General features: G+C 31.6%; 3 protein-coding genes across 6 annotated transcripts in view; 1 reads left to right on the top strand and 2 right to left on the bottom strand.

Annotated features, from left to right (window-relative positions):
• Window positions 1-27612, top strand: part of LOC126854233 (uncharacterized) — a 177859-nt gene that overhangs the window by 30441 nt on the left and 119806 nt on the right. The gene's annotated exons all lie outside the window — the stretch shown is intronic.
• The window catches only part of LOC126854223 (hepatic triacylglycerol lipase-like), a 212463-nt gene that overhangs the window by 76562 nt on the left and 108289 nt on the right, over window positions 1-27612 (bottom strand). For all 4 annotated transcript variants that reach the window (XR_007688081.1, XR_007688080.1, XM_050600740.1 and 1 more), the window contains exon 2: window positions 20716-20939. Coding sequence is in view for 2 of the 4 variants with exons in the window: in XM_050600740.1 (XP_050456697.1) it covers window positions 20716-20939 (224 nt within the window). In the remaining 2 variants the exon portion in view is untranslated. The remainder of the gene's footprint in view (window positions 1-20715; window positions 20940-27612) is intronic.
• On the bottom strand, window positions 1099-5189 carry LOC126854254 (uncharacterized). Its single transcript, XM_050600811.1, has 7 exons — window positions 5024-5189; window positions 3933-4185; window positions 3088-3197; window positions 2614-2733; window positions 2371-2520; window positions 2237-2296; window positions 1099-1396 (listed from the first exon to the last, which is right to left on the bottom strand). The coding sequence occupies exons 1-7, from the start codon at window positions 5130-5132 to the stop codon at window positions 1221-1223; spliced, it is 978 nt and encodes a 325-aa protein (XP_050456768.1). The 5' UTR covers window positions 5133-5189; the 3' UTR covers window positions 1099-1220.

The raw sequence follows: 27612 nt of genomic DNA, 5'->3' as shown, positions 1-27612 counted from the left end.
CTGCAACTGCAAGTGTTGTCAAATTTATGTATATATTTAATGTATATTTTTAATGCACATTAAAAATATAAGTTAATAATTTAACTTTAATTTAAACTATATTAAATTTAAATTTAATAATTATATTTAATTTGAATTTAATAATAAATTCTTTAATCTGAAAGTTTTCCCATTGAAAATAATTTGTTATGTGTCTTTATCCATTAATAATGAAGATTTAAATAAATATTATAATTTTTATATAATAATATAATTTAAATAAAGATTTTTAATTAAAATAAAATTTAAATAAAATATAATATTATAATTTAAATAAAAATTTTAAATAAATATTATAATTATTTTAATAAATATTATTATATGTTAAACTTTAATAGGATTTATATGTTATATTCTTTCGTCAATCTATCCGCGTTTGCAAGTGCAATTAATGTCGTAAGAGTTCGCCTCAAGTCTTTAGCCTCAAGATTTTCGCCGATCTCGTATTCATTACCGTTGACGTAACACTTGTCTAGAGATCTCGCTTTCAAATGGTCACAGTTGTAACTTGTCGCGCTTGGTTTTCGTACATAGACTTACTAATCGAGAGCCTCGTAATACGTTGATAGATCCGAGCATTTCATTATATCGCCTTCCTCTTCACGAGGAGAAAGAAAGAATTTTAGAATCGTGGTTTGCAACAATTTTAAGAGTGCGCCGATGTAATAAAAAAAATAATTTTAAATTATCCTTAGAATAACTCAGAAATTTCAAATTATTTTTTTCTTTTCTTTTTCGCAAAAGAAAAAATATTTTTTTATTTGGTCAGCTGTGATAACGATAATGAAAACCACGTAGGCATATACCTGAATAAGAGAAAAATACGACGTGACATGATTGAGCATCGCACAAAAGTTTCATCGACTTTAGTGTCCGCGTTGCATTATTTATATCTCTATTCGATCGCAGCTGTCAGTTCGAAGAGAGATAGGAAATAATTCCGAAAGAAATGATCAACGCCCGAATAGGAAAAAAGAGTGATATGTACGTGGGAGATAAAAAAGAAATATGCGCGAGAACTAGAAGAGGCATAGAATAAAAGAGAACGAGAAAAAGGAGTCGATGTAAACGAAAATTTTATTATTATTGAAAGTTTTTAGAAGTTTTATTTTACAAAGATCTTAAGTGGCATAAAACAAGGATGGTCAGGACTTATCAGGATTTAAGGACTTATGTGTCGATTAGAAAATTGTATAATACTTTGTGACATCGCATTCGCTATCCGGTAAAAATTGACAAGTTGGTACAGGCGGCACTTCGCAAATACATTTAACACAGATGGAACTAAAATCCGTATCACTATTCAATTCGTCGCCAATATGCATCTTTAGATTACCAAACAGACACACGTTCTCATCTAAAAAAAGAAATTTTGATATATTATATCATATTTTCAAAATATCTATTCAATTCAAAAAATTTTAATTTCTAGTTTTTAATTTTTGGTTTTTGAGTTTTAATTTTTGATTTTTAATTTTATTTAAAAACACTTTACGTTAAAATTAAATATCTAATTATTTCAATATCTAAATATCTAAATATTCAAAAAATTTATTGATTTTTAATTTCTGATCTTTAACTTTTAATTTTTAATTTTTAATTTCTAATTTTATTTAAAAAATTTTATTTTTTACTTGGATATCCATTCAATTTTAAATTTAAATATCTCATGTTAGAGAAAGATTCTAATAGCATATCAATTAAAATAATGTAAGGAAATTTATCTGTATTTACTAAAATGAGAGTGCAGTGATAAAGTTATATTTTAAAATTAGTTGTCTCATTTTGCATAAGATCATAATATTAACACGCTGCGGAAATTGGTTTAGCGCGTTGTTCGTTACCCGCATCCAATGTTTGTCGCAATTACCTCCTATTTGCCGTGATTCATAGCAGATATGTAATCAGTATCGCTTGAATGTTGAGACGCGTATCAATATCTCATATTTATCTCACCCTATATCCGTAATTGCCGAATTGATTTGTCACAAAAATAAAAATATCGCAATTGAATAAAGAAAGAAAAGATCTTTAGCGCGAAGCAAAAGGATTGCCTCTCCACTTATGTTAAGATACACGAATATGAATATTTATATAAGATATTGCAATGCATAAAAATTCATTTACTTGAAAATTGCGTATAATAATAATTGCAATAATAAATGACTAAATATTTTGAAAAACAAAGTAATCATACCATTCGAATCTTCAGATCTCAAATCATCATGATTATGAATTACGGTGTCATTAGCGTTCTCTGAAAAATATCACAAAATAATTAAGATACGAGAGACACGGGGATAAATTTGAACACAGTTCTCGGAAACTTACGGCATCTTGAGGCGAAAGGGCAATCGATTTGAGGCGATTGATTGTCATAAAATACCGGAGCACAATTTTGATGAATGTTGCTTGCATCACGGAAGTCAGGACTGCAATATGGACGCTTAGGTTTGACACAGAAAGGCTCAATGTTTTTGCCTACAATTATTAAATTTTGGTGGAGTATGTATGTAATAAAGTTGTTAAATAAGTTTATTAAAAAGTAATTAAAATATATACATTTTTTTTTACCTTCGTATCCCGGTAGACAGACACAATTCAACTCTGGTTCATTTTTCACTTGGAAAAACTCGCCGTCTTTATATATCTTTCCATCTACAACGCAAGTAGCTCTGTCTTCCAATTTTACAGCTGAAACGAATAAAGAATTTTATTTATATATTTATATTACGTGAGTATACGCGCTATATTTAAGTACCATTTATTTTATTCTACTAAAAAATAAAACAATGATTTCTTTAATAATTATTTGCAATTTCTAACACAATCTTGATGCAGATAATTTCTAATGATCGATTTATAAATTTCGTAAATAAATAAATAATAAACATAAATAATAATAAATATAAAATAATAATAATAAATAATAATAAATGATAACAAATAATAACAAATCAGTAATAATAATGAATAATAAAGATAATTAATAATAAATATAAATAATAAACATAAATTTGTGACATTCGATGAAGATAATGGACTTACGACAAACTTCCTCTCCTTCACCGCAACAGTTTGTCAGGTTTCCCCGCTCATAGCAACCAGGTTGTACTGCCATGAAGACACAATCGAAGCCAGCACATACAAACGTAGCACTACTCAAAAAAAATTGTACGATTTAAATAATCAGAATATTAAAGTTTCATTTTCAGTATAACTGACATACGATCAAGATTTAATATTTTTGTGTTTAAATAAATTTTGCCGATATAATTTCCATAAATGGTTTCATTAAAGGCCCAATGATCATTAATAGAAGAAAAATTTATGAATAAAATATAAAACCTGGAATAAATGAATTTTCGAGCGATAGGCAAAAATCCGTTAATAAGTAATTACATAAAAATCAAGCACACGAAAGTCGATTTTATTAATATGAAGAAAGCCCGTGCAAGATGCGAAGCAGGCCCATATATTGACAGATCTGACACGTGTTGCTATGACAGAATAATTCTGAACTCTTGAGACGACATAATGTGATTTGAATAATGTAACATGAATCTTTCATAATATCGAAAGATAATACTAAATGACTGATGTTTGTATTAAATACTCGTGACTGCCAAGTGAAATTTGCAGAAAGATAGAAGACGGCGTATTTTTTTGCTACAGCTTATTTAAAGTTTTATTTTTTTATTTTAAAGTTATATAAAAATTACTACACACACATGCGTATATATATATATGCGTTAGAATAATTTTTAATAATAATTACTTTTTTAAATATCGTGTGAAAAATTATTCTCATTTTTTTTTTACTATTTAAGAGCGCAATATGTACAATACATATACAATAAAATAATTTATTTATATATTAAAATTGTACTTACACTTCTGCATCATTATTCCATCCACGTTTGCAACTGCAATTGATGTCGCATGGATTTGTGTCATCAGGCTCAAGATCTTCACCGATTTGGTACTCTTTACCATTAACATAACACTTGTCCTTAGACCTCTCCTTTAGGTGATCACAATTATATTTCTTCGCGCAACAGTCACCTTCATTTTCGTACACAGGTTTACATTGGAGAGACTCGTAATATCGCAACGGTCCCGGGCATTTCGTTTTATCGCATTCCGCTTTACAGAAAAAGAGAAATAATTTAAAAGATTTGAAATTAAAAAAATATGCGATTTAGCGCCAATCTCGTAAATCACATTTTAAATGTGTATCTGTCATGTGTCAAAACATATGTCAAAATTTTGTAGATTGTTTTACTATTTTTTCTGAATATCTGTCAACAAAACCTGAGCACAATTCTCTTAACAGTTTGGAAATTATTTAAGTTTAAAGTTAATATTGATACTTATGGAAAATCATATATTGTAGCGCTCTTATTGATAAATTTAACAAGAAAAAAATGTTGTCAACAAAATAAAAATTTTTTCACATATTAAGAAAACTCTAACAATTATTTGTGCAAAATTTGATTTACTGAAAATTGTAGAAAAATATTATCTAGCTCTCTCTCTCTTTTCTTCTGCAAATTTGTTTTTTATTTCTTGTAATTGATTTCAGGAAATATTCACGATCGAAAATTTTTGTCATAAATTAAAAAAAATATTAATTATGATTATTTTCTTTTACAAAATATTGTTAAAAAAATATTATTTTGTGATATTTTAAGATACTTTTTTAATACCCAGGTTTACTTATTTGACTTTCAAACAATATCTTTTTTTTTAAATTTTTACATAATTTTTTTTCATAATCCCGACTTCTTCATTTGATTTCCGAACAATATAAGCGTCTTTTTTTAATTTTGACATTTTTGAAGTTTTTTGCTACTATTGTACAGCCAAAGCGTCCTTATTTGTCGATGCAATGAGAGATTAATTTGAGATATGAAGATTATTTCGAAAATATTAAAAAAGTGAAATTAAAATTGACAAGATTCTGAAGTATCCTCTGACTCACCCTGGTCAGCCGTGACGACGGCGACGACGAATGCCACGTAGACATATATTTGAAAAACATCGCGCGACATGATCGGGCACGGCGCAAGAACTTCATTGCTCTTTGCCATCCGTGTTGCAGTATTTATTACTTCTGTTCGTTCGCGACTGCTATGGAGGGATTGAAATGCGTGAGAAATGATCAATGCACGAATGAGAGAAGGAGATTGCGGGAAAGCGTGGAAAATAAATACGTACACACATGTATGCGAAAGCGACAAGAAATACGAACGAAAGAGTTGATAAGGAAAGGATAAAAAAAAAACCTGTTTATATTAGAGACATAAATAGAAATAAATATACGGAGGAAGGAAAAACATTTGCGTCATCAAAAAAATAATGAAACCATTAGTAAACAACAATGAAAACTTTTGTAAAAATATCAAGATAAGTAGTTGTCGTACGAAATATTATTAAAAAAGAAAAATAGATCCTTAAATTAATATGCGTGTCAACACATTATATTTAAATTTGTGATAAATATAGAAAGTAGTTTTCAAAGCTAACAGTTTGATCGAAATTTTCTTAAACTTTAAATTTAATAGGTAGATTTCATGAAATAATCGTTCTATGAGATGTACAGTCAAATTAGCTCTAATTAATATATTTTTATTTTATATTTATATTTGAATTATATCTGAAGCAATGCACCTGTCAATTTAGCAAATTTCCACGAGTTGTTTAAATATAATTTTCCAAGAATAAGTATTAGTGTTTTTAATATTGAACGCTTTTTATTTAGATTCTAGATAAACATGGCTATTTTTGCGAAGCACATTTTAGTAGAAAAAAAAAAATTAAAAAAACCGTCTTGAATAACCGTCTTGATAAAAAAACGGCCTTACTCTAAAAACAATAGCAGCGTCAGACGATTCCGCGTAATCAATTTCCAGATAATGATATTAATCAGGCATACGATTCGAGAATATGAATAATTTATCTTTCATTGTAGAGTCGAGCAAAGCTGGCATATCTCCGGTTATATAAGTTACATAATTAAGAAGGTTGAAATTAACGCTTTTCATCGGGTAATAATTAGATGAATTGTGGAATTATCTGTATTAAATATCACACGACATATCCGGACATGCTTCTATCATTATTATTTTGCAAACAGATACCGACTGCAAAACAAGAATTAATGCGGCGAACGTGATCTTGCATGCGTCAAAATAATAATTAATCGCACGAAGAAACGTGTCGAATCGAGTAAACGTGCTAAATAGATTTAAGAATGAAACAATGTTGCAATAAGATATTATTAATCAATATACACGGTGTTCAGGGTCAGGTCAATGAAACTTCAGATAGGAAATTGAGTTTCCTATAGGTTAGGTTAGGTTAGGTTAGGTTAGGTTAGGTGTAGATCTGGAAACGTTTCGTTAAAAAGTTATAGCTAATAAACTCTGTGTATTAATTATGATCAAAACTGAATAAGAACATTGTCATGTTTGTGTCTGCAATGAATGTAGTGTTTACACAAAGATCATCGAAAGGTTTTTTTCAAGTTTCTGCTTTCTTTTTTTTTGTTTTGAGCTTTTAAACGCCTTGTCAGAATTAAATTGATGTAAATTTAGTTTGACATTTAATTAGCCATCAGATTTATTTCGTTACTTTTTTCAAATAAATGAAGGATTTTGAAGTTATTTTTAAAAATCATGAAAAATCATGATTTTCCCAAGTTTCTTAGCTATAACTTTTATCAAAGCTTTTTCAAACCTAAATGTTTATAGAAACCTTTTTATTTCAAATTCAATTTTTTATAAGACCCTGAAGTTTCATTGATCTCACCTGGAACACCCTATATATATATGTGTGTTATATGTATTGTATTTCAAATATCGTCTCACAATCAATAAAAATATTTTTCGATTTGCTATCACAAATCATTGGTATGAGATGATGATTATAATTATTAATCAATGATGGTAAATTAATATAGAAATAATTAAAATTAATATAGAAAAAGAATTAATATAGAATTATATTTATTCAATTAATCTTGAGTGCGATTAAAAATTTTATCTTCGGTATCTTTCTCGAATGAAGATCGGAAACGAATCCTTCATTCGGACGCTGATGCAACGCCATTAACCGCGTTATCGCGTAAATAATCGAGACGATAGTAGGCCGGGCAGGACTGGCTCATAATTGCAAATTTACTACACGTTCCCGGGTCGAATGTTCAGCATTACACTCGATGTTAAAGCGGCTCGATGTAAGCCGAATAAGTTCACCCGCTCGGCAAACTGATTTATCGCGTTCGAGGGATTGGATCGTTAGTCTTATCCCCGTAAAACTAATGACTCAATCTCGGTCTCGTCCTCCTCGCCTCACTGCCAGATTTATCCACCTGCGAATTGCGTTACGATCGAGCTGAATATTTCCGTTGGCGGGGCGAATGGAAATTCGCGTCGAAAACGCGAGAGATTTCTCGAATCAGCGAGAATCTTATCGCGCTCTCGCTCGTTCATCCCAAAGAAAATGCTCCGCATAAATATCGGATTAATAACGACGTCGCTCTTTTTTTACATTAGGACGATGAATCGCTCATCTAGACTTATTATTTTAAAACCAATAATGAAGTAATGAACCAATAATGCCGGTTAATAAAACACGTGAACAAAGTTGTACGTATTAAATTTATTTCTTAAATTTAGGAAAATTAAAAATCTTTAATTATAATTATTAATCAATGATGGTAAATTAATACAGAAATATTTAAAATTAATATAGAAAAAAAAAAATTAATATAGAATTATATTTATTCAATTAATCTCCAGTGCAATTAAAAATTTGATCTTTCTCTAAACATAACATTTATGCATCTTTATCACTCTGTACAATTTCAAAAGACAATGATCTTGTCACCCTGAGGTCCTCGAATTAACGTCATTAATCTCCATTGCATGAGATGAGATATTTTTCACTATTTCAATATAAAATGCTAAAATAAATAAATAAACTTTGAACAAAGTTTATCATTGCTGGATGCATGTTTCTTCGTTATTTTATTTAATATTCTTTGCAAACATGAAACAGCCGTAATTCAGTCTTTATTAACGAGAGATGACTCTTGAGCTTGCACTTCTTTAATAATTACTCAATAATTAATTAGGAGTAATTAATAAGTAATCAAAGAACGACGACATGTTTTTCGTAATTAATAACACGATATCTCGAGATAAATGTTGTTATATATTAATTAAAAGCTGCGAAAGATGTTTGAAAAATTATTTACAATTCAAACATAATTATTTCGTAATAAACAAAGAAAAATTCATAATATGAATAACTAAAAAAACAACATGAATACAAGAGATTTATATAATTATTTTAAATTGTTAGGTAAATAATATTAATGTCCTTGTTGAACAAATTAAATATCAAAAATATAAAAAGATGTATTTGTAAGAGAGAGAAAAGCTTGTGAAGGATAACAAATCAAATATGGACGCGATGGAGGGATTTTGGGATTTCGGATGTGACGAGAGAAGTTGAGAGTAATATTAAATTCAACATTGATATATAGGAGGCAAAATAGATACACTGGCAAAAGCGTGCTTCTCCGATAAAAATAAGGTAAAGCGAAAACGGGCTAAAGTATGCACGAGGTGATGAAACTTGAAAACGGCTGTCGGCAGCTTAAGGTTCTCGATGCGAGAGAGTTTCGCGAACGATCTCATTTCCGAGTGAGCGCTTTTGAATCATCCCCAAGTATCGCAGTTTTCCCTCAGTCGCGAACGATTTATTGCATGTAAGCAGAAAAAAAAGAAAGATATGTAAAGGGCGAAGAACACGAGTCAGAGTTGGCATTCCCAGCTTACTTAGCTTTTCCTTCGGAATATTCGTGAATACATTCGTTGAAAAGGTATGTTAAATGCTGCATGAAAAAATTAATTTTTCTTTAATATTTATATTGACATAAAAACGTAGCGTAATTATAAGCGCGCCGTGTGCCGCTGCATGTTTTGCTGCAATTAGAGCTCATCACGAATAAAAATTATTGCGTGATAAATAAGTAAAGAGATTGTTGCGCATGAGTATCTGCGATAACAGTATAAAAGCCTGCAGGCTTTCATATTCATTGATATTGCGAGCACTTGTATTTAAACATGTATGCGTCGTATGTCAAAACTGCAATCAATATTGCAAATTATTTAAATTTAAAATTAATATTCTTTCTTGGAACATTGCGTATTACAGCACTCACTGACAAATTGGACAGGCATAAAACATTGTCAAGGAAATAAAAATATTCAAAAAATTCTAATAAATATTTGCAAAATTTAATTTAAATACTATTTATTTAAAAATTATTTACTAAAAATTGTAAGAAAATACTCTCTCTCTCTTTTTGCAAATTACTAGTTTTTTTCTTTGTTTCTTACAGTTGATTTCAGGAAATATTTATCATTTATTTATTTATTATATTTATTATTATAATCAAAAATTGTTGTCATAAATTAAGGAAAATATTAATTACAATTATTTTCTTTTACAGAAATATTAAAAATCATATTATTTTATGACACTGTAATTCCTTTTATAATCGATTTATTTATTTAATTTTTCAAACAATATAAATATAAAAAATGTGCCTTTCTTTTAACTTTGACAGTCTTTTGCTGTTATTGTACAGCCAAAAACATCCTTAAATATCTTAAAAACAAATAAACAAGAAATTTCTCTAGAATCATAATAAATCCATGACGTTTTTCTTGACGAAAATCCTGCGAGAATTTAAAGCCCTCGTTACCACGTGCTCTTAAAAATATCACGTTGTCATATTTTAGAATCTTGGACAACAGTTGAGGGAGAGAGAGAGAGAGAGAGAGAGAGAGGCTGAGGAACGCGATGGCCAAAACGGCGACAACGAACATAAATTCGGTCAACTTAACGCTGCAACACTACGTTAACTCTCTTAGTACCTTCTCCCCCTTTTCCCAGTTCGTTCTTCCCTCCAGCATCTCGAGACGAGACTGCACTGCTTCCTAGGAACTTGCGAAATTCCACGGTAAGCGCTGCACAAATTCTCGGCGGCGATATCGCGCAGTAAGAAAGTTCAAGTCGACGTTATCATTACTCGCACAATCGCGGACGTGAGAAAGTTGGCAGTAAGGAACGACGGAGGAACAATCCTTCAGCCGTCCTTCGCTTCGAGCTTCGTCCTTACTCCGACGAGCCCTTATTAACGAGCACGCATGTTTTATTTCACATTCTGCTCTTATGTAAATTATTAATAATCGAAAGTTTATAATTCAAATAATAATCACATCGCTCCCATAAGCGAAATAGAATAAACGATGAATAATATCGTGTATAAATGTTTTATAATTGGAAAAAAAAAAAATACGATAGAGAATTGTATGTCTGTGGGTTAGAATTTTGACATGTCAAATAAGGCAAATTAATAAAATTTTCAATCATACACGCAGCTTTTAAAATCTCCCAAAATGTATTTACGCGTGCCATTTATATTAATTATTAATTATATTTTTATGAAATTTTTTTTATTATTTATTTAATTAATGAATTTATTTAATTTCTATTTACTCGTGTCAATTATATTGATTATTAATTATATTTTGATTTAATTTTTTTATTATTTATTTAATTTTTATTTACTCGTGTCATTATTAATTATATTTTCATTTAATTATATCAAAACTTGACAACGTGAAAATATTATAATATGAGTTTAATTCACACAAGCGAGAATTTGCGAACATTTGCGGTGTAAGAATATATGCAGATTTGCCGTGTTTGCATCTGACAACTAAATGGAAAATCGCATGTATGTTGAAGACACTTTCTAAAAGTTAGCCGACTACAAGCTTAAGCCTTTGTCTGGACCAGCAGCCGTCAGGTTAGAGCGAGAAGAAAAAGGCGGCTTATCTGTGAAAGCAAACGCGAAAACTAAAAGCCTCGCAAAGCCACGAGGGCACGAAGTAGAACAAATTTGTCTTCGGCCAGACGATTTCTTTTTTTCGCTCTACCGGATACGCGCATACGTTGATGTAACGTTAATTCCACGATACATAGTGCGATTACATTTAAAAAAAATGGCGAGATATTTTTTTTCGGTCAGCGAGAAAATCTGGCTGCTTGCGGGACAAGACAATCGACTTTAAACTACGTAAAAACAAAATTTCTTTATCGTCTTGCATTTATCGAATGACAAAAGTGAAACGTAGCTGCACGTGATACAATCAGCTGATCTTCTTATATTCTTAGACGAGGAATTAGTTTGATGAAAATTATATCGCGCATATCAAAATTACGTCAACAAATTCAAATCGAGGTAGCAAGACTCTCTTATTCTCGTCTGTCCGTCTCGCTAATAAAGTACAAAGAATAGAAAGGTACAATATTATGATAGCATTACGGAAAATCTTGCGATTCAGTTATTCCATTACCTGATTGTTCTTTTAGGAATGCAATTCCTTAGACGAATCGTGGAAAAAGATATATGTATGTTTTCAGTTCTGTCGCTATTATATTAATCTAAGATTTTATTATAAGTCGTACTTTGCCAAAACATTGTATCGTTTATGCCGGCATTTTTTTATCAAGTCTACTTAAATCTTGTAAAAAAATTCCCTGAAAATTCTCTGGCCTTCCAAATATTTTTGTTCAAAATTCCAGGTAGAGAAAATATTTTCAAGATTTTTTGATGCAATTTTCTGGAATTAGTTTTTTCATTGTCAGCGTTTTTCTTAATGTTTTTTATTCATATAAAGAAAAAATACAAAGCTATTTAAGTTTCAAGTGCTGGTTTTACAAATGTAGAAAAACTGAAGAGCTTTTATTAAAATAAAAATTTTTAATTTGTATAACATTTTCATTTTTTATTATTAAAAATTAAAATAAAGAAAATACACTACATATTTAAGACATTGAATACATAAACAAATAGAAAATATATATTTATAATATATTTTAAACATAATTTATTTAATTCTTTACGATACAAAAATAAAATTATTAAAGAAAAAATTATTTTAAAGAAATTTTCTGTATCCCAATAAAATTCCTGAAAATTCCTTGATTTTTCCAAATATTTTTATTTCAAATTCCAAGAAAATATTTTCAAGATTATTTGGTGCAATTTTTTAATATAAGTTTTTATTGCATGTGTTTTCTAATATTTTTATTTCTCCAGGCACAAAAAAAATTCCCTAAAAATTCCGAGTTTTCCAAAAATTTTTTAAAGAAATTTTCTGAATCCCAATAAAATTCCTGAAAATTCCTTGATTTTTCCAAACTATTTTTATTTCAAATTCCAAGAAAATATTTTCAAGATTATTTGGTGCAATTTTTTAATATAAGTTTTTATTGCATGTGTTTTCTAATATTTTTTATTTCTCCAGGCACAAAAAAATTCCCTAAAAATTCCGAGTTTTCCAAAAATTTTTTAAAGAAATTTTCTGAATCCCAATAAAATTCCTGAAAATTCCTTGATTTTTCCAAACTATTTTTATTTCAAATTCCAAGAAAATATTTTCAAGATTATTTGGTGCAATTTTTTAATATAAGTTTTTTATTGCATGTGTTTTCTAATATTTTTATTTCTCCAGGCACAAAAAAATTCCCTAAAAATTCCGAGTTTTCCATGTTTTTCCAGGGAGTAGACATCCCGTTTAAACTCTCCTACGCTTCTTCGCGACATCACGTGTCTGTCAGAAATAATTTATTTGCCGCTTACAAGCGCTTTCATGAGCCGTTGCTCTCCATTGACATCAAGTGAAATTGATTCACATGAATAACGGGGATTTCTATTTAGCCGGATTAGAGAATTAAGTCTCGAATATACCCGTGGACTGATACAAACGTGTATGAGGGAGGGCATTCCGTAATATCTAGCAAGAGGTATTTAGCGGTGCTGAAATGTGGAAGATGCCGCGGATCATCTCCCACTTCCATTATCAATATCTCGAGATATTCGTGTGGGTTGTGCGCGAGGAGTCTGCGGCGGCGGTAGAGGCTTTGGCGGATTTACGGGGCACCCCGCTTCGAAGTTCATCCGTTAATGACCACGCCTTAGGCGGCCTAGGAGTTGTAACTTCAGTCGCGAATATATCCGAGCCCGCTACTCGAGCTGGCGTTTAACTAATGACACGTTTAGACGATATTGTCGCAAAATTCGGCGGGATCTGACAGCCGCTGATGGGTCTCAATAAGGTCGACGAAAGGTGAAATGATGATAACGATGATAACAGATGTTGCCTGCCTTCGAAGAGCGGGTGACAACCCGTCCCATAAACGGCCAGCGAGGGCGTGAATTCAAAGTCGCTTTTGTTGTCGTCATCAAGACCCTTAAATCTTGTAAAAAAATTCCCTGAAAATTCTCTGGCCTTCCAAATATTTTTGTTCAAAATTCCAGGTAGAGAAAATATTTTCAAGATTTTTTGATGCAATTTTCTGGAATTAGTTTTTTCATTGTCAGCGTTTTTCTTAATGTTTTTTATTCATATAAAGAAAAAATACAAAGCTATTTAAGTTTCAAGTGCTGGTTTTACAAATGTAGAAAAACTGAAGAGCTTTTATTAAAATAAAAATTTTTAATTTGTATAACATTTTCATTTTTTATTATTAAAAATTAAAATAAAGAAAATACACTACATATTTACCTTTCGCTTTTTGATTATAAATTTATTTTAGCTTTCGAAAAATGATTCTGTAACTTTTTGATATATACATCGTCATGAATCCGTAAAACACGATGATTCCAACCCGCGAAGTGAGTTACGAAACAGCTTATTATAATTTTCAGGATCTCTCTAAGAATTAATTCTCCAAATTACAATACCTGATTTTCCTCGAATTATGTAAACTCGTCCGCGCTGCTCTTGTCAGAGGAAAATCCGGAATCCAACAGTAAGTGCACTCCCCGCATCTCGATAAGGAGTTAATTACGTTATTTGACTTAGCAATTAAAGAACAGATTTTTCCGCCAACTCCCGCCATCTCTTTCTCTTTATTCGCGGACAAAGTTAGTCTCGCGCGGGCCAAGTTAATTACAAGTTACAAAATTAGAACTTTACCGCCCTGTTCCCGGAGTCCAGCAACGCAAATTAATCCAGCTGGACGAGAATACGAGAGAAAGAATATAAGTGGATTCCGTTAAAAATGTCGTCCTCTTAACATCATGGTCGTCGCATCGGGACGAAAAGGAATTTAAAAAGTAAAATTGCAAGCGTTTCTCACACGACGAGAGTTTTTTTTTTTTTCTGTGCCTATTCACTCATACATGCAAAATGTACTGTTTTATTCATAGCTGAAATAAGGCAAAAATGAAATATTCCAGGCATTAGGATTAATTGACAGATCTTGCCAATTGAAATATTTCTGTAATATCGCTCTTTTTTTTTGCGCGCGCGCGCGATGAGTTCCCATCTCCGTGTGTCAAGGGATTAAAAGAAGGATTACCATATATCCACATAAGGGTGCAGGATTTTGAAATTAAAACTAACTTTTTCAACAATGTAATGGAGAAAGAAAATAATAAAGTTAGTTCAGCTTTTGAAGCGAACTTTTTATTCACACTTACTTGTTACACCGAACTTGCTACACATTTATGGCTTCCGTTAAAAGTTCCTGAATAGAGGATGAATAATGCATTTCGTATTTTGCGAACGATGATACACATACCACATTTGATTTTTCGAACCACAGCACTTTACTAAAGTAACAAGCGTATCGAAGATGCTCGGCATGAGAGTGCGCGCTTCGCGGAAAAAGAACCAAAGTAACATTTAGCGGGTGAAGAGACTCAGGAAAGACGGACTCTTAAGGGATCTGACCACCCTGACCGCTCGAAAAATGGGCTTATGTTTAAAAAAATCTGTAAATTTGAAAGTATAAAACAAAACTTATTTATTCTTGGCCACATAGTAGATTAGGGTTTTAAGAATGTCTCTTATAAGTTTTAACAAAAAATATTTTTAAATGGCGGCGCTGCAACTGTTGCCGTGAAGGTCCACTCGCGTAGCTGGCGGTAAGTTTATCTCAGTTATAATAAATCTGAAAAAAAAAAAAAAATTTTTGCTTATTCGTGAATAGTGTGGCTACAATGTAGCGTACGGATTTTTTTTTTCTATTAATGGGGAAATAACGGTGAGGCGAAGAAAAAAAAATCGTATTTTTCATAGAAATTTGACAAGAAAAAAATTAATAAAAAAATAATTAATCAACTTATCGCAAAAATCGTACGCTACATTGTAGCCACACTATTCACGAATAAGCAAAATTTTTTTTTTTTTCAGGTTCATTATAACTAAGATAAACTTACCGCCAGCTACGCGCGTGGACCTCCACGGTAACAGTTGCAGCGCCGTCATTTTGGAATATTTTTTTGTTAAATCTTATAAGAGACATTCTTAAAACCCTAATCTACTCTGTGGGCGAAAATAAATAAATTTTGTCTTATACTTTCGAATTTACAAATTTTTAAAAATAAGCCTATTTGTCGAGCAGTCAGAATGGTCAGACACCTTAAGGACGGCTGGCATATTTGCAAAATAAGGAGAAAGCAACGCAATAAAAAAAGGCGCGTGCAATGGACCGTTACTAAAGTCGTAAAAAAAAAACATTAAAGTTAAAGTTCGCCATTATGCAAAAAATTGTAATTGCTCTCTGGCCTTCTACTATTGTGTGTCTCTACGAGTCTCACACAGACATCGGCAATTTCGCGTTTGCGTATCGTGAGTAATGTGCGGCGAAAAATACCCGAGGTAATTTAAATGAGGAAGATATTTCGCTGACTATAACACGGTTGTGCTATGTCGTTTATTTTTCGTAAATTATGCCGAGATAGTACCGCTCCGCGCTTCGAGAGCCATATATATCGCCGCGAAGATACACAGGGTGACCGAAGTACATCGCACTCAATATCTAGATTTAATTAAAGCAATAATTTCTAGCGATTTATTGTTTATCAGTAATATGACTTAAAATATGCAAAACAAGTTTTTCAATTATATAATAAATTTATATATAATAAATTATTATAATATATAATTATTTAATATCTAATTATTTTAAATAATAATAATATATAATTATTTAATTATTTAATTTAATTAATAATAATATATAATTATTTTATATATAATAAATTTATAAAAATATAAAAATAATGTGTGATTCGCGACACAATATTTTTATTGCTAGATAACATTTAACGATTAATATTATTGAAATCATTGCGCATGTGTGAGTCAATTTTAGGCAAAGAGATCCGCAGCCATTATCAATGATTACAATAAATCAATCAATTAAAAAGGTCAGAATTTTTTTCATTAAATCGAACAAAAAAATAATTTTTGAAAATTAATACTTTTATCACCCATAATCATATAAATGTTATATTGATAAATTAATTTATATATATATCTATTATTAATAAATTATATATATATATATTATTCTAATCAATTTCATAGGGATCGAAATGCATTATTCTCGCCACCCTGTATTGCAGCCGAGCTGCGAACGAGACTGTTGTTTACGATCGGTGTGGACGCGTAATTGAGTGCGCTTAATAAATAAACATGCTCGCACTCGAATACGCATTCACGGGATGCATATGAGGGTGAACTGTAAAAAATGAATTCATTTTTCAGAGAATGGTTGGTCGACTGAGAAAATATACGTTGCGACATTCCATTCAAATTGCGAAAGTACGTGTGAAACATTAAAGAGGCATTTTAATCATCGATGCTGCGATTAATGGATTTTTTCCTCATCAATGCAGGGAGAGAAAAATTAATATTTCCAATAGACACACATTAAAAATATATAAAATAAAGTATATTTTCTATACATATAAATATAGATATAAGCGTATTTTGTACATTTAATAAAAGCACGATAATTTTTGTCTCCTATTTGAAAGATCGTTTCTGAAGGCAATTTTGAACACGAGAAAAATAATAAAAAAAAATCTAGAATCAATAATTTTCAAGATATAGTAATAATACAATTTTACAAAACGTAAAATTTGAATTTCAACAAGAAAAAGATTAATAAAAAATATTTCCTTGGAACAGAAATCATAACAAACAATTATGTAAATAGAACACATCATAAACTTTCCTTATTATCCATGTACACTTAATAAAGAGTATCTCAGTACATTCATTTATTTATGTGTAATAAATTGCAAGCAGCACCATCCCGAAAAAAACTAACCTGACCCTGAAAGATTCACCTCGCGGACACATAGGTTGGGTTAGATTAAATTTTTTTAGTTTACGATCAATTTATTATACATAAATAAATAAATGAATGGATGAATTAAAAAATTACATATAATTCGTGGAAATTATTTTCTTAATAATTTTCTAATAAACGATAGAATTTTTTAATTATTTTTTCCGTATTAAAAAAGTGCCTCTTACATTTCGAGGAGTCAAAATGATCATGATCGAGCCTTAAAAAGTAGAAAATATTTTTAACGAAGAGATACTTCCAGAAAAGTATCTCGATTCGATTGCAAAAAAATCGGAGGAGGAAACTTGGGGCAAGAAAAGAACCGAATCCGCACGCATCCCTTTTTTTTTTTTCAAGAAACGAATCTTGATTAATGGCGCAAGTTTGCGTTACCTTATCCCGCGCTGGTCATGCTCGGAATGCATAATGGGCGGAATATAATTAAAATTGAACCTCGCGCAGACGAAGCGGGGAGAAAGAGAGCCATCTTCCTTTCTTCCTCCCCGTCTCTCTCTTTCCCCTTTTCACCCTCTTTCTCCGCAACAGCGTTAGTATAACTGCAGGAAAAATAACGTCGTTGGCCTCGCAATTAGCGGCGCCGTCTTTGAACAATGACGGCAATTAGGTCGGCTCACGTCGAATAGTAAACGGCAAGTGCATCGGCCGCGTGCACCCCAATCGTTAGAGAAAAATCCGAGAAAAATCGTCGAATGGCGGATTGTAAAACGCTGCGCCGCGAGAGCAACGTCAGTGTTTCGTTAATGGCCAATTCGCTCAATGAAGTCGTTCGGAGCTTTCCTCAGCCATTGATGTCATCGTCCAGTGAATGGGATTGATCCTGGGACGGGAATCCTTAAATTCCTCGTCATTCATATCTCACTAGTGGAAGAGGAACGTGATAAAATTCCTCGCGTTAAATGAAATTGCAAGATATATTTCTGTTTGGTATGAATAATAAAATTTATCAGTATATATAATCAATAATTATTTATTATATAATTAATTATATAATTATATAATTATCTAATTAATTATAATTAATTATATAATTAATTATAATTATATAATTAATAATTATTTATTAAGACAAATACTGATCTCATATCTCTCTATTTAAAGCCTTAATAATAATTCATTTTTTTTATCATGCTTTTAATATCGGCATGCAATTTCAGACCCTGAAGAGGTCGATATTCTCAATAGCTTGGAATATCTTTTTAAACGACCTCGTTCTTTTCGAAACAATGAAACTCGGTCGCACATTCGGTCGATTAATTGTAAGTTCATCACAAAGGTAGGGATTTTTACGGACGTACATAAAAGGCGAACAAACTCCTAGCATTCATTGCTCAAATTCTTTTCACCGAATAAATATAAAACGCAAATTTCCGATGATTAAATATAAATAAAAATAATTGTTATTAAAAAAAAAAAAGATGTAACGTAACGTGTGATGTTTTTGATATAAATCTGAAAGACACAGCAACGGAGATAGTGATTAATAATATTATCTCTGGACGAGATATTAATACACTTTCGTTCTTCTTAATGACATGATCTCACTCGTATCAGCACCATGTATCAGCATGTTTAACATCGTAGTTTCCAGTTGGAACACGAACCGCGCGGCAATTTCAGTGGAAATTGCCGCGTTTTAATGGCTCCCAACTGATCCTTTAAATTTCCATGCTGCATTACGCTAAGTAGCTTAATAATTAACTTCTCTATGGAACTCTCGCGGCGCAATAAAATTTATCGCAAATTAATTGAAAAATAATATTCTCGCGCGCGTCTCGCCGTTTACGCACTCGCCACTTCAATCTGTCGTTTAATCGAAGCATTGCGAAATAATTCGCCAATTAATATGTTCACATATTTGATCCTTGTTCGAAATGATCCTAGACGAAACTTCAACGCAAGGTTGATCCTAGACGAAACTTCAACGCAAGGTTGATTTAAAGATGCATGTGTCTTATGTCAAACATTGACAAAGGCATGAAAATTTCGCAGACCGTTCTATTATTTCCTCTGAGTAGTAACTGTGCAAAAGCTGAGCATAATTCTTCAACTAAACAATTTGCAAATTATTTGAGTTAAACGTTAATATTGATTCTTAGAGAAAATCATGTATTGTAGCTTGTTAATGACAAATTTGTAGAAAGAAAAAATATTGCCAACAAAATAAAAATGTTTACATACATTAAGAAAACTCTAATAAATATTTGTGTAAAATTTGATTTAAATCCAATTGTTTAAAAATTAGTTACTAGAAATTACGTAGAGAAGTACGTAGAAAAATATTATTTCTCTCCTTCTATCTCTCTCTTTTTGTCATAAATTAAGAAAAGTATTAATAAATATTTAAAAAACAAAATTATTAATAAAATTACAACTATTTTCTTTTATGAATAATTAAAAATTATATTATTTTGTGATAATTGAATTCTTTTTATAATCCAAATTTATTTATTTGATTTTTCAAACTTTATAAACCTAAAAAATATGTTTTCCTTTTTTTTTTTAATTTTGACAGTTTTTTTGCTACTATTGTACAATAAAAATATTTTTAACCTTCTCTGTCAACATTTGACAGGCACTTTGCAATGTCACATGTCTATTTAAATTTCCCAGAACCACGGACTAAGAAGAATAATAAAACAGGTTCCAGGTACAAACAGTCTGTATATGATGACGCATGTCGATTTAGTATTAAAAGATTTCAAGGTTGCGGCTAATCTGAGAGCCAAATCGAGGGAACAAACACGTATTAATGAATTTCTATCCGCTTTACATAAGAGCACACTTTATATGCGGATATCCATATGAATGTCAATCTCAATCTCACCTTGACCCAATCGCACCATCTCGAGATGGATCTTGAGACAGCTGCAATTTTTTTCAATTATTTTTTCGCTCATTCGCGAATCGCAAATACAGAGATCGACTCCTCACTGTTTACGACTTTAAATCGCTCAGACTTATTCGCGCATTTATAGATAACATTTTTTTTTTTTTTTTCATTGAAAATATTTTCAATTTATTTTCAATAATTATATTTTCGATTTATTTTTTTATATAGTCAATAGTTATAATTCAAAAAAAAATTTTATAAATTGCAAAATATATAAAGACGCATTAATGTAAATTAGATTTATATAATAGAGGCAATTTTCATTTTCATAAAACATAGAAATCCGTCCGAGCACACCGAAATTATGCCGATTTCAATCGTTGAATTTAACCTTTTTTCTCCATTAATTTTTTTCGGAATATTTCCCTTGTACCGTGCCGGTTATCTCGCCGATCGAAATCCATTAAGGAAACGTGAGATGTCTTATCGAAGCCTGGCCTGGCGATCATTTGCTGCGACGAAGGCCGTAGAGCCGAGCTCTCGATAATATCGTTTAGCACACTGTGTAGATTTCATGGACGACTTACCTTGTAACTGCCGACCGCGTGCGCGCCATCGTAGATGTAGAGATGGTCGTTGCAGTCTAACTGCAGCTGATCGAATCGCAGCATGAAACGCTGGAGGATGCTGTGAGTCTGGAAAGTAATGGCGCAATCGAGCTCCCTCTCATTTTGCGACGTAAGAACGGCGCCGTCTATCTTCCTGTAGAGGTCCCGCAGGAAGTACTTCTTGCAGACGTCGCTCATCTGGTCTGCAAAGAGAACGAAAATAGACGAACGTTAGAGTTAATCGATTCCACTTGTACTCGCCATATAAACATCTTGCCATTATCACGATATTATTTGAGTCACGTAAGCGTGAAAATAGGATTTATAGGATTTATTTGATTTATTTGATGAAAAATTTTATTGTACTTTTGCTCAAATTAAAGTATGACAGGAGTAATTATTTATGAATCATAAATTAAGATAGAGATTTTCCTCAAATTTAAACATCCCTTTTTCTCTCTACATACAAGGTGACTCATAATAACTGTTAAGGGTGAATTCTTGAAATCATTTGGATACGATTTTTCCTTAACAATAAAAATATCATCATTTTTTGCAAGTTTCTAATTTTTCCATCATCTTTCCACGTATCTTTGTAACTTAAATCTGAATAAAAAATCTCTCTCTTAATAAAACTAAATCCTAAAATCTGAAACTAATTAAAGAAGGTAGTTTTAATTTTTCATAAAATTTAATTTGCAAGAATTTACCCTTAATTATTGTTATGGGCTTTACGAGATACCCTGTATATATAGGATGTCCCAGATTAAGTCAGTGAAACTTCAGGCTCTTGTAGGAAATTAAATTTGAAAGAAAAAAGTTCCAATAAACATAGGTTCGGAAACGCTTCGTTAAAAAGTTAGAGCTAATAAACTCTCTAAATAATTATGATCAAAGTTATGATCAAAATTTAATAAGAACATTTTTATGTTTACATTTGCAATGTTTGCGCTACCAATGTAGCGTTTACATAAAGACCATCAAAAGAAGGTTTTTTCAAGTTTCTGTTTTTTTTGTTTTTTTTCGGTATTTCGAGTTTATTTTCTTTTGAATGCTTTATCAGAATTAAATGAAATTGATGTAATTTAATTTGTGCTTTAATTACCCGTCAAATTTATTTCGTTACTTTTTTTTAAATAAATAAGAGATTTTGAAGTTATTTTTAAAAATCATTAAAAATAATTTTTTGTAACTTTTTGAAATTTATCAGCTATAACTTTTTAACAAAGCTTTTTCTTCAGATCTATGTTTACAAAAACATTTTCGTTCCAAATTCAATTTCCTGCAAAATCCTAAAGTTTCATTAACCTCACCTGGAACATCCTGTATATTCAAAAATAAGATACGGGAAGAATCAAAATTGACGCACGCGATATTTTCAAAAATAGGCAACAACAAATTTTTAATTTTTAACAATTTTTCGCGCTTTACATCCCATGAAACACGCAATCGCACTCACCCTCCATCGCGCACCGTGTTTTTTCAAAAGCCGCCGTATAAAGATGAAATTCGCATTTCCAGCTTGAAAAAGAGGAAAAAAAAAAGAAAGTCCACTTTTCGCGCGCGCGAACGACACGGGGCCGCGTGACGCATCGTGCAAATAACCACAATGCAAGAGTGCGCGATTGCAGCCGGCGGATTTGCATTTAAAACGAATGATAACGAATGCGCGACGACAGTCGGCATGCAGTCAACGCAGAGAGTCGGGGAAATAAGTTACAGACGCACTTCTGGCCCGGAGGCGCCGTTGCTGTGCGCCGATATCGCCGCAGTTTCTCCTCCCCTCCCCCTCCCCCTCCCCCGCCTCCCACGACATTACACCATAACATATTTCGGAGCGGGCAACAGAGGTTGCAGTTCTAGAACTTTGAGCACGTCTTCGTCTCTCTCTCTCTCTCTCTCTCTCTCTCTCTCTCTGTCTCGTGGAGTATCCTTCCTTTCCCCCTCTCCTCCCTCCGTCCCACCTGTTTTCCTTCCCCATTACCATCCCTTTGCGGCTCCTCGCTCTCCGGCCGTAACATCGAGAAATTACTTACTCCCAAGATCAAGGGAGTTGGCGACGTGCGTGCGTTTGTGCCGGTTAAAGTGCAATTGCGCCGGCAAGGCGACGCGTTTTCGGCGTGCGTGTCGGGAGTAAACGCGAGTGCGTGATAAATGAACACGCAAATGGCGAATCGGAGGCGATGCGATCGATTACGCGTAATAATTTATTAGTCGCTCTCCTTCCCGCTCATCCAACCCCCCCCCCGCTCCCACGGTACGCGCGAGACAGAGAAGCGGGAAGCGATGAATTCGGATTGAACGTGCGCGGTGTTAATACGAGCGCGAACGCGTTATTAATCGTTTGGTCATTATTATTGATCGTGTGCTTTGCGCAAAATTATATTTGAGCGAAGCGCGTGCCGGTGGTTTTGCGTGCCTTGGGACATATTCCGTGAATTTGAAAAATTCGTCTTTGGCGTGAGAGGAATGTGGATCGAATATTTATTTAGGGTGTCTATTAACTGGAAAAATATGGGAAACATTGTGAGGAATTTCTTTTGTAAAAATCCTGGAACAATCAAGGAATTTTCGTGGAATTTTATTGAGATTCAGGAAATTTCTTTAAAAAAAATCTAATCATTTTCCTCTCACATTGTAAACAGTCGGCGAGCCAAGTGAATTATGTGTTTGAAATATATGTTTTGTACTTCTTTATATATTCAAGGTCTTAAAAAAATATTGAATATGCAGTACGTATACTTTTTATTGTGATTTTTAGTGATAAAAAAAAAAATGAAAATTTTATATGCTGATCTATGTGAAAAATGCTCGTCTAAAGAAAGTTACTGAATTTTTTTCAGTTACGTTTACAAGTGTAGCACTTAAGAGACTCTCTGTTTTTCCTTCACGTAAATGGAAAACATTAAAAGACGCATGCAATAAAAAATTTATATTAAAAAAATTACATCAAATAATCTTTAAAATATTTTCTCTACTTGGAATTTTAAATAAAAATATCTGGAAACTGAAGGAATTTTCAGGGTTTTCTTTTATATCTCTCTGAAAAAATGAAGGAATTTTCATGGAATTTTATTGGGATTTAGAAAATTTCCTCAAAAAATTTTATTTTTATATTGTAAACAGTCAAATAAATTATGTTTGAAATATATTATTAATATATATTTTGCATTTGTTTATATATTTAATGTCTTAACATATTAAATATATAGTACATTTTCTTTATTTTGATTTTTAATAAAAAATGAAATTGTTATATAATATAAATTAAAAATGTTCACCTTAATAAAAGCTATTCATTTTTTTCTTCAGTACATTTGTAAATCTAGCTTGAAATTTAAGTGTTTTTTCTTCTTATGAATAAAAAACATTAGAAAAATACTTAGAATAAGAAAAACTTGTATTAGAAAATTGCAGAAAATCTTTAAAATATTTTCTTTATCTATAATTTTGAAGAAAAATACCTGGAAAAAATCAGAGAATTTCCAGGACATTTTTGTACAAGATTGAGTAAATACCCATTAACACGAATCGTCTCAAGAGTCTCTCGTATGATTTTGATTAAGCAGCGTCACGGCGTTAATAAATTCGTTATTTTCAACTGCAAACTCGACTGCGACGAGTCGGCGAAGAGCTGTTAACTTTTTACTGCCATTGGTAAGAAATTTTACGAGTCTTCCTCGCGCCTCGACGCCGCCGCCCGCTTGTCGAACACGTACGGTGCGTTGCACATCTGGATGTGACAGGTGAAAACAGAGAAAAACGTGACTCGCCCTTAAGTAATGTATTATGGCACGCGCAGGTGGCCTTCCATGGATCGACGATATAGAGGACTCGTTACCGCGAGTCAATGCCTCTTCCAGCTTCTATTCCCATCCTCTTCCCTCTCCGTTCGGACACGAATAGATAATCGATATGCGCTATTTTTTCCGTACCTGCAGATAGACTTGCATCGCTAATTCTTGCACGATAAATTGAAGATGTATGTCCGATATAATTGCGACATTAACTCCAACTTGGCGCTAACTCGAGCTTGTCAGAAAGAACACGAGCGAGCCATTAGCCGTTAAAATTGGAGCAAATTGAAGTTTCCATTGTCTCAAATATTGCGAATAAATAGTGGCGGCAAGGAGAAAATTTCTACGCTACGTTTGAAACTATGAAGATCCACAGTCTTTGTGCAGGGGCGCTAAACTAAATACGAAGTCTTAAAGAGACTAAAATTCAGAATACGGAAACTTATATAGAGATCAGGAAAAGAAGAATCAAAGGCGCAAATCTTCGTCGAGCTTTGGAGAATACAGTTTCGTAAGGACGAGATCGGAATGTCTGAGAGAGAGAGAGAGAGAAAATTATTTTCTCAGACACACAACTCTGTGTGAGTTGGCGAATTTAGCGAATAAGTAACTCCATTATACCAGGAAGTTTCGATTTGCAAGTTTCTCATACACGCAATGATTTAGTAAAGATATAACGTATAAATCTCTCCCTTAGATTTTTAGGATATTTCATAAACGATTATGATGTACGAAATTCGCTAAGAGATGCACGGATATGAAGTTTTTAAATTAATTAAACGTGCACGTTCGGAAAAAAAATAGAGGAAATAAAATTCTTCAAACTTTCAATATTTTTTCGGAATCTCCAAATCTCCAATTATATAATACGTCCCAAAGTATATAATTATATAATTAATAAAATTAAATAATTATATAATTCCCTGATTTTCCAGATATTTTTTTGTTCAAAATTGCAGATAAAAAAAATATTTTAAAGATCTTTCGGTGCAATTTTCAAAAATAATTTCTTACGCGTTTCCTGATAATTTTCATTCATACAAAGGAAAAAGCACTTAAATTTAAAATGCTAAATTTATTAATGTTCTAAAAAAAACTAATAGCTTTTGTTCAAATAAAAACTTTTATAATTTGTATAACATTTTTATTTCTTATCACTAAAGATCAAAATAAAGAATACATACTGTCTATTGAATATTTTATTAAGACATTGAATATATATAAAAAATAGAATATATAAAAAATAAAAACGGAGATAGACATATATTTATAATATATTTTAAACACATAATTCATAACTCGGTGGACTCTCTATTGCTTAGAGGAAAATGATTAAAAAGAGAATTCTGTTTTTAAATTCCCTGATTTCTCCAGGCAAAAATAATAATTCCCTGAGAATCCTAGATTTTCCATGTTTTTCCAAGGAATAGATACCCTGTGTATACATTTCAATCGCTTCAATTTCTATTGAGGCATCCTATGTATATTCCCGATGAATTGAGAACGTTTACATCGGCACGCTTGACCAACGCTCCCTCAACTCGAAAACGATTATGCTTCTTAATGGGAAGCGCGCTTATTCAAATGGACATCGATCGAGAACGCGCGTCCCGCCGCACTTAATCATTTACAGTTCCTTGGCGAGGCACCCAACCGCCGATTCGTACGGTCATTTAAATGCGCCAATCTACGGCGCTTAACGTCCATTCGGATCGGTCAAACGGAGCGAATCGGGTCTCGAATTATCGGTTCGACCGATCGGCAGCCCAATTGATTCGCGTGCACCGTCCAGATAAAATGGAGTCGACGATTTATTAACTGTGGTCCGCTGCATGCGACGAGATAAGGAGAAGGGCTACGCTAAATTCTCGGTTACGCGAAAATTATCGGATTATAATTCTAGGAAAAAGAATTTGCACTCTTTCACCCTCCACGCGATTTCTCATGGAAATAATAAATTTTTTGCGCCGCGATATATCAAGGCCAATGGTGGATTCACCTGCCGCTTCGAGGATCGAATTGCTTTACAGCAATCTTCGATTCTCTCGGGATCAGGATTGCCTCGGCGAAAAGAATTTTTATTTTGTTTTTTTTATTTTTGTGATATATTTATTTTATCTGTATTTGTTTACAAAGAGTTCGCGAAGTAATATCATTTTTGTTTTGTTTTATTTATCTCTTATCAAGCGAAATGGCATATGAAATGCTGTGATTTGATACTGGATTGTCAACTCTTGCAATTATACGTTGTCTTTGTGATGTATCTAATTGGTATTACAATTTAGACGCTTCGCAAGGAAAGTTGCTTGGAAATGTAATTAATTAACTGCAATTATCAAATATTCTAACACTGAAACAATCAGCCTTGATTATTCTCAGCAAATCGCATATAATTCGATAAAGCATTATGACATTCAGAATCCTAATCTTTGTATCTTTTATCCTCTCGTCGAAATAAAATATTACATTAAATTTGTTATATTATTTTAAATATATATAATAAATTACATTAAATATAATATTATATAATTATATTAAATATAATATTTAATAATATATTAAATTTAATATTTAATAATATATTAAATATAATATTTAATAGTATATTAAATATAATATTTAATAATATATTAAATATAATATTTAATAATTTATTAAATTTAATATTTAATAATATATTAAATTTAATATTTAATAATATATTAAATATAATATTTAATAATATATTAAATATAATATATTATATTAAATATATATGTAATAAATTATATATAATATATTAAATATACTATATTATATTAAATATTAGAAAATAATGATTGGAAATATTAATAATAATTAAGAATATAAAAATAAATAAATTTAATTAACTATGTATCAATATAAAATTTTTCAACATTTCCAGAATAAAAAATGAGATTTATGATCCTTCTCTTACATATATCAATGGTTTAAATTTTCACAGATTGCTAAGACAGAAATCGCGGTCGGAAAAGCGCGAAGGGATCAATCGGCTCGATTCGGTCGAGCTTCCCCGCGACAATCTCGCGATCGGGATTTCTTCGACGTTCGATTCATT

This window comes from Cataglyphis hispanica, chromosome 13 (genome assembly GCF_021464435.1).
Source record: "Cataglyphis hispanica isolate Lineage 1 chromosome 13, ULB_Chis1_1.0, whole genome shotgun sequence".
In the NCBI taxonomy this organism is placed as follows: domain Eukaryota; kingdom Metazoa; phylum Arthropoda; class Insecta; order Hymenoptera; family Formicidae; genus Cataglyphis; species Cataglyphis hispanica.
The sequence above is the reverse complement of the archived record's forward strand: the minus strand, read 5'-3'. Positions and strand labels throughout refer to the sequence as shown.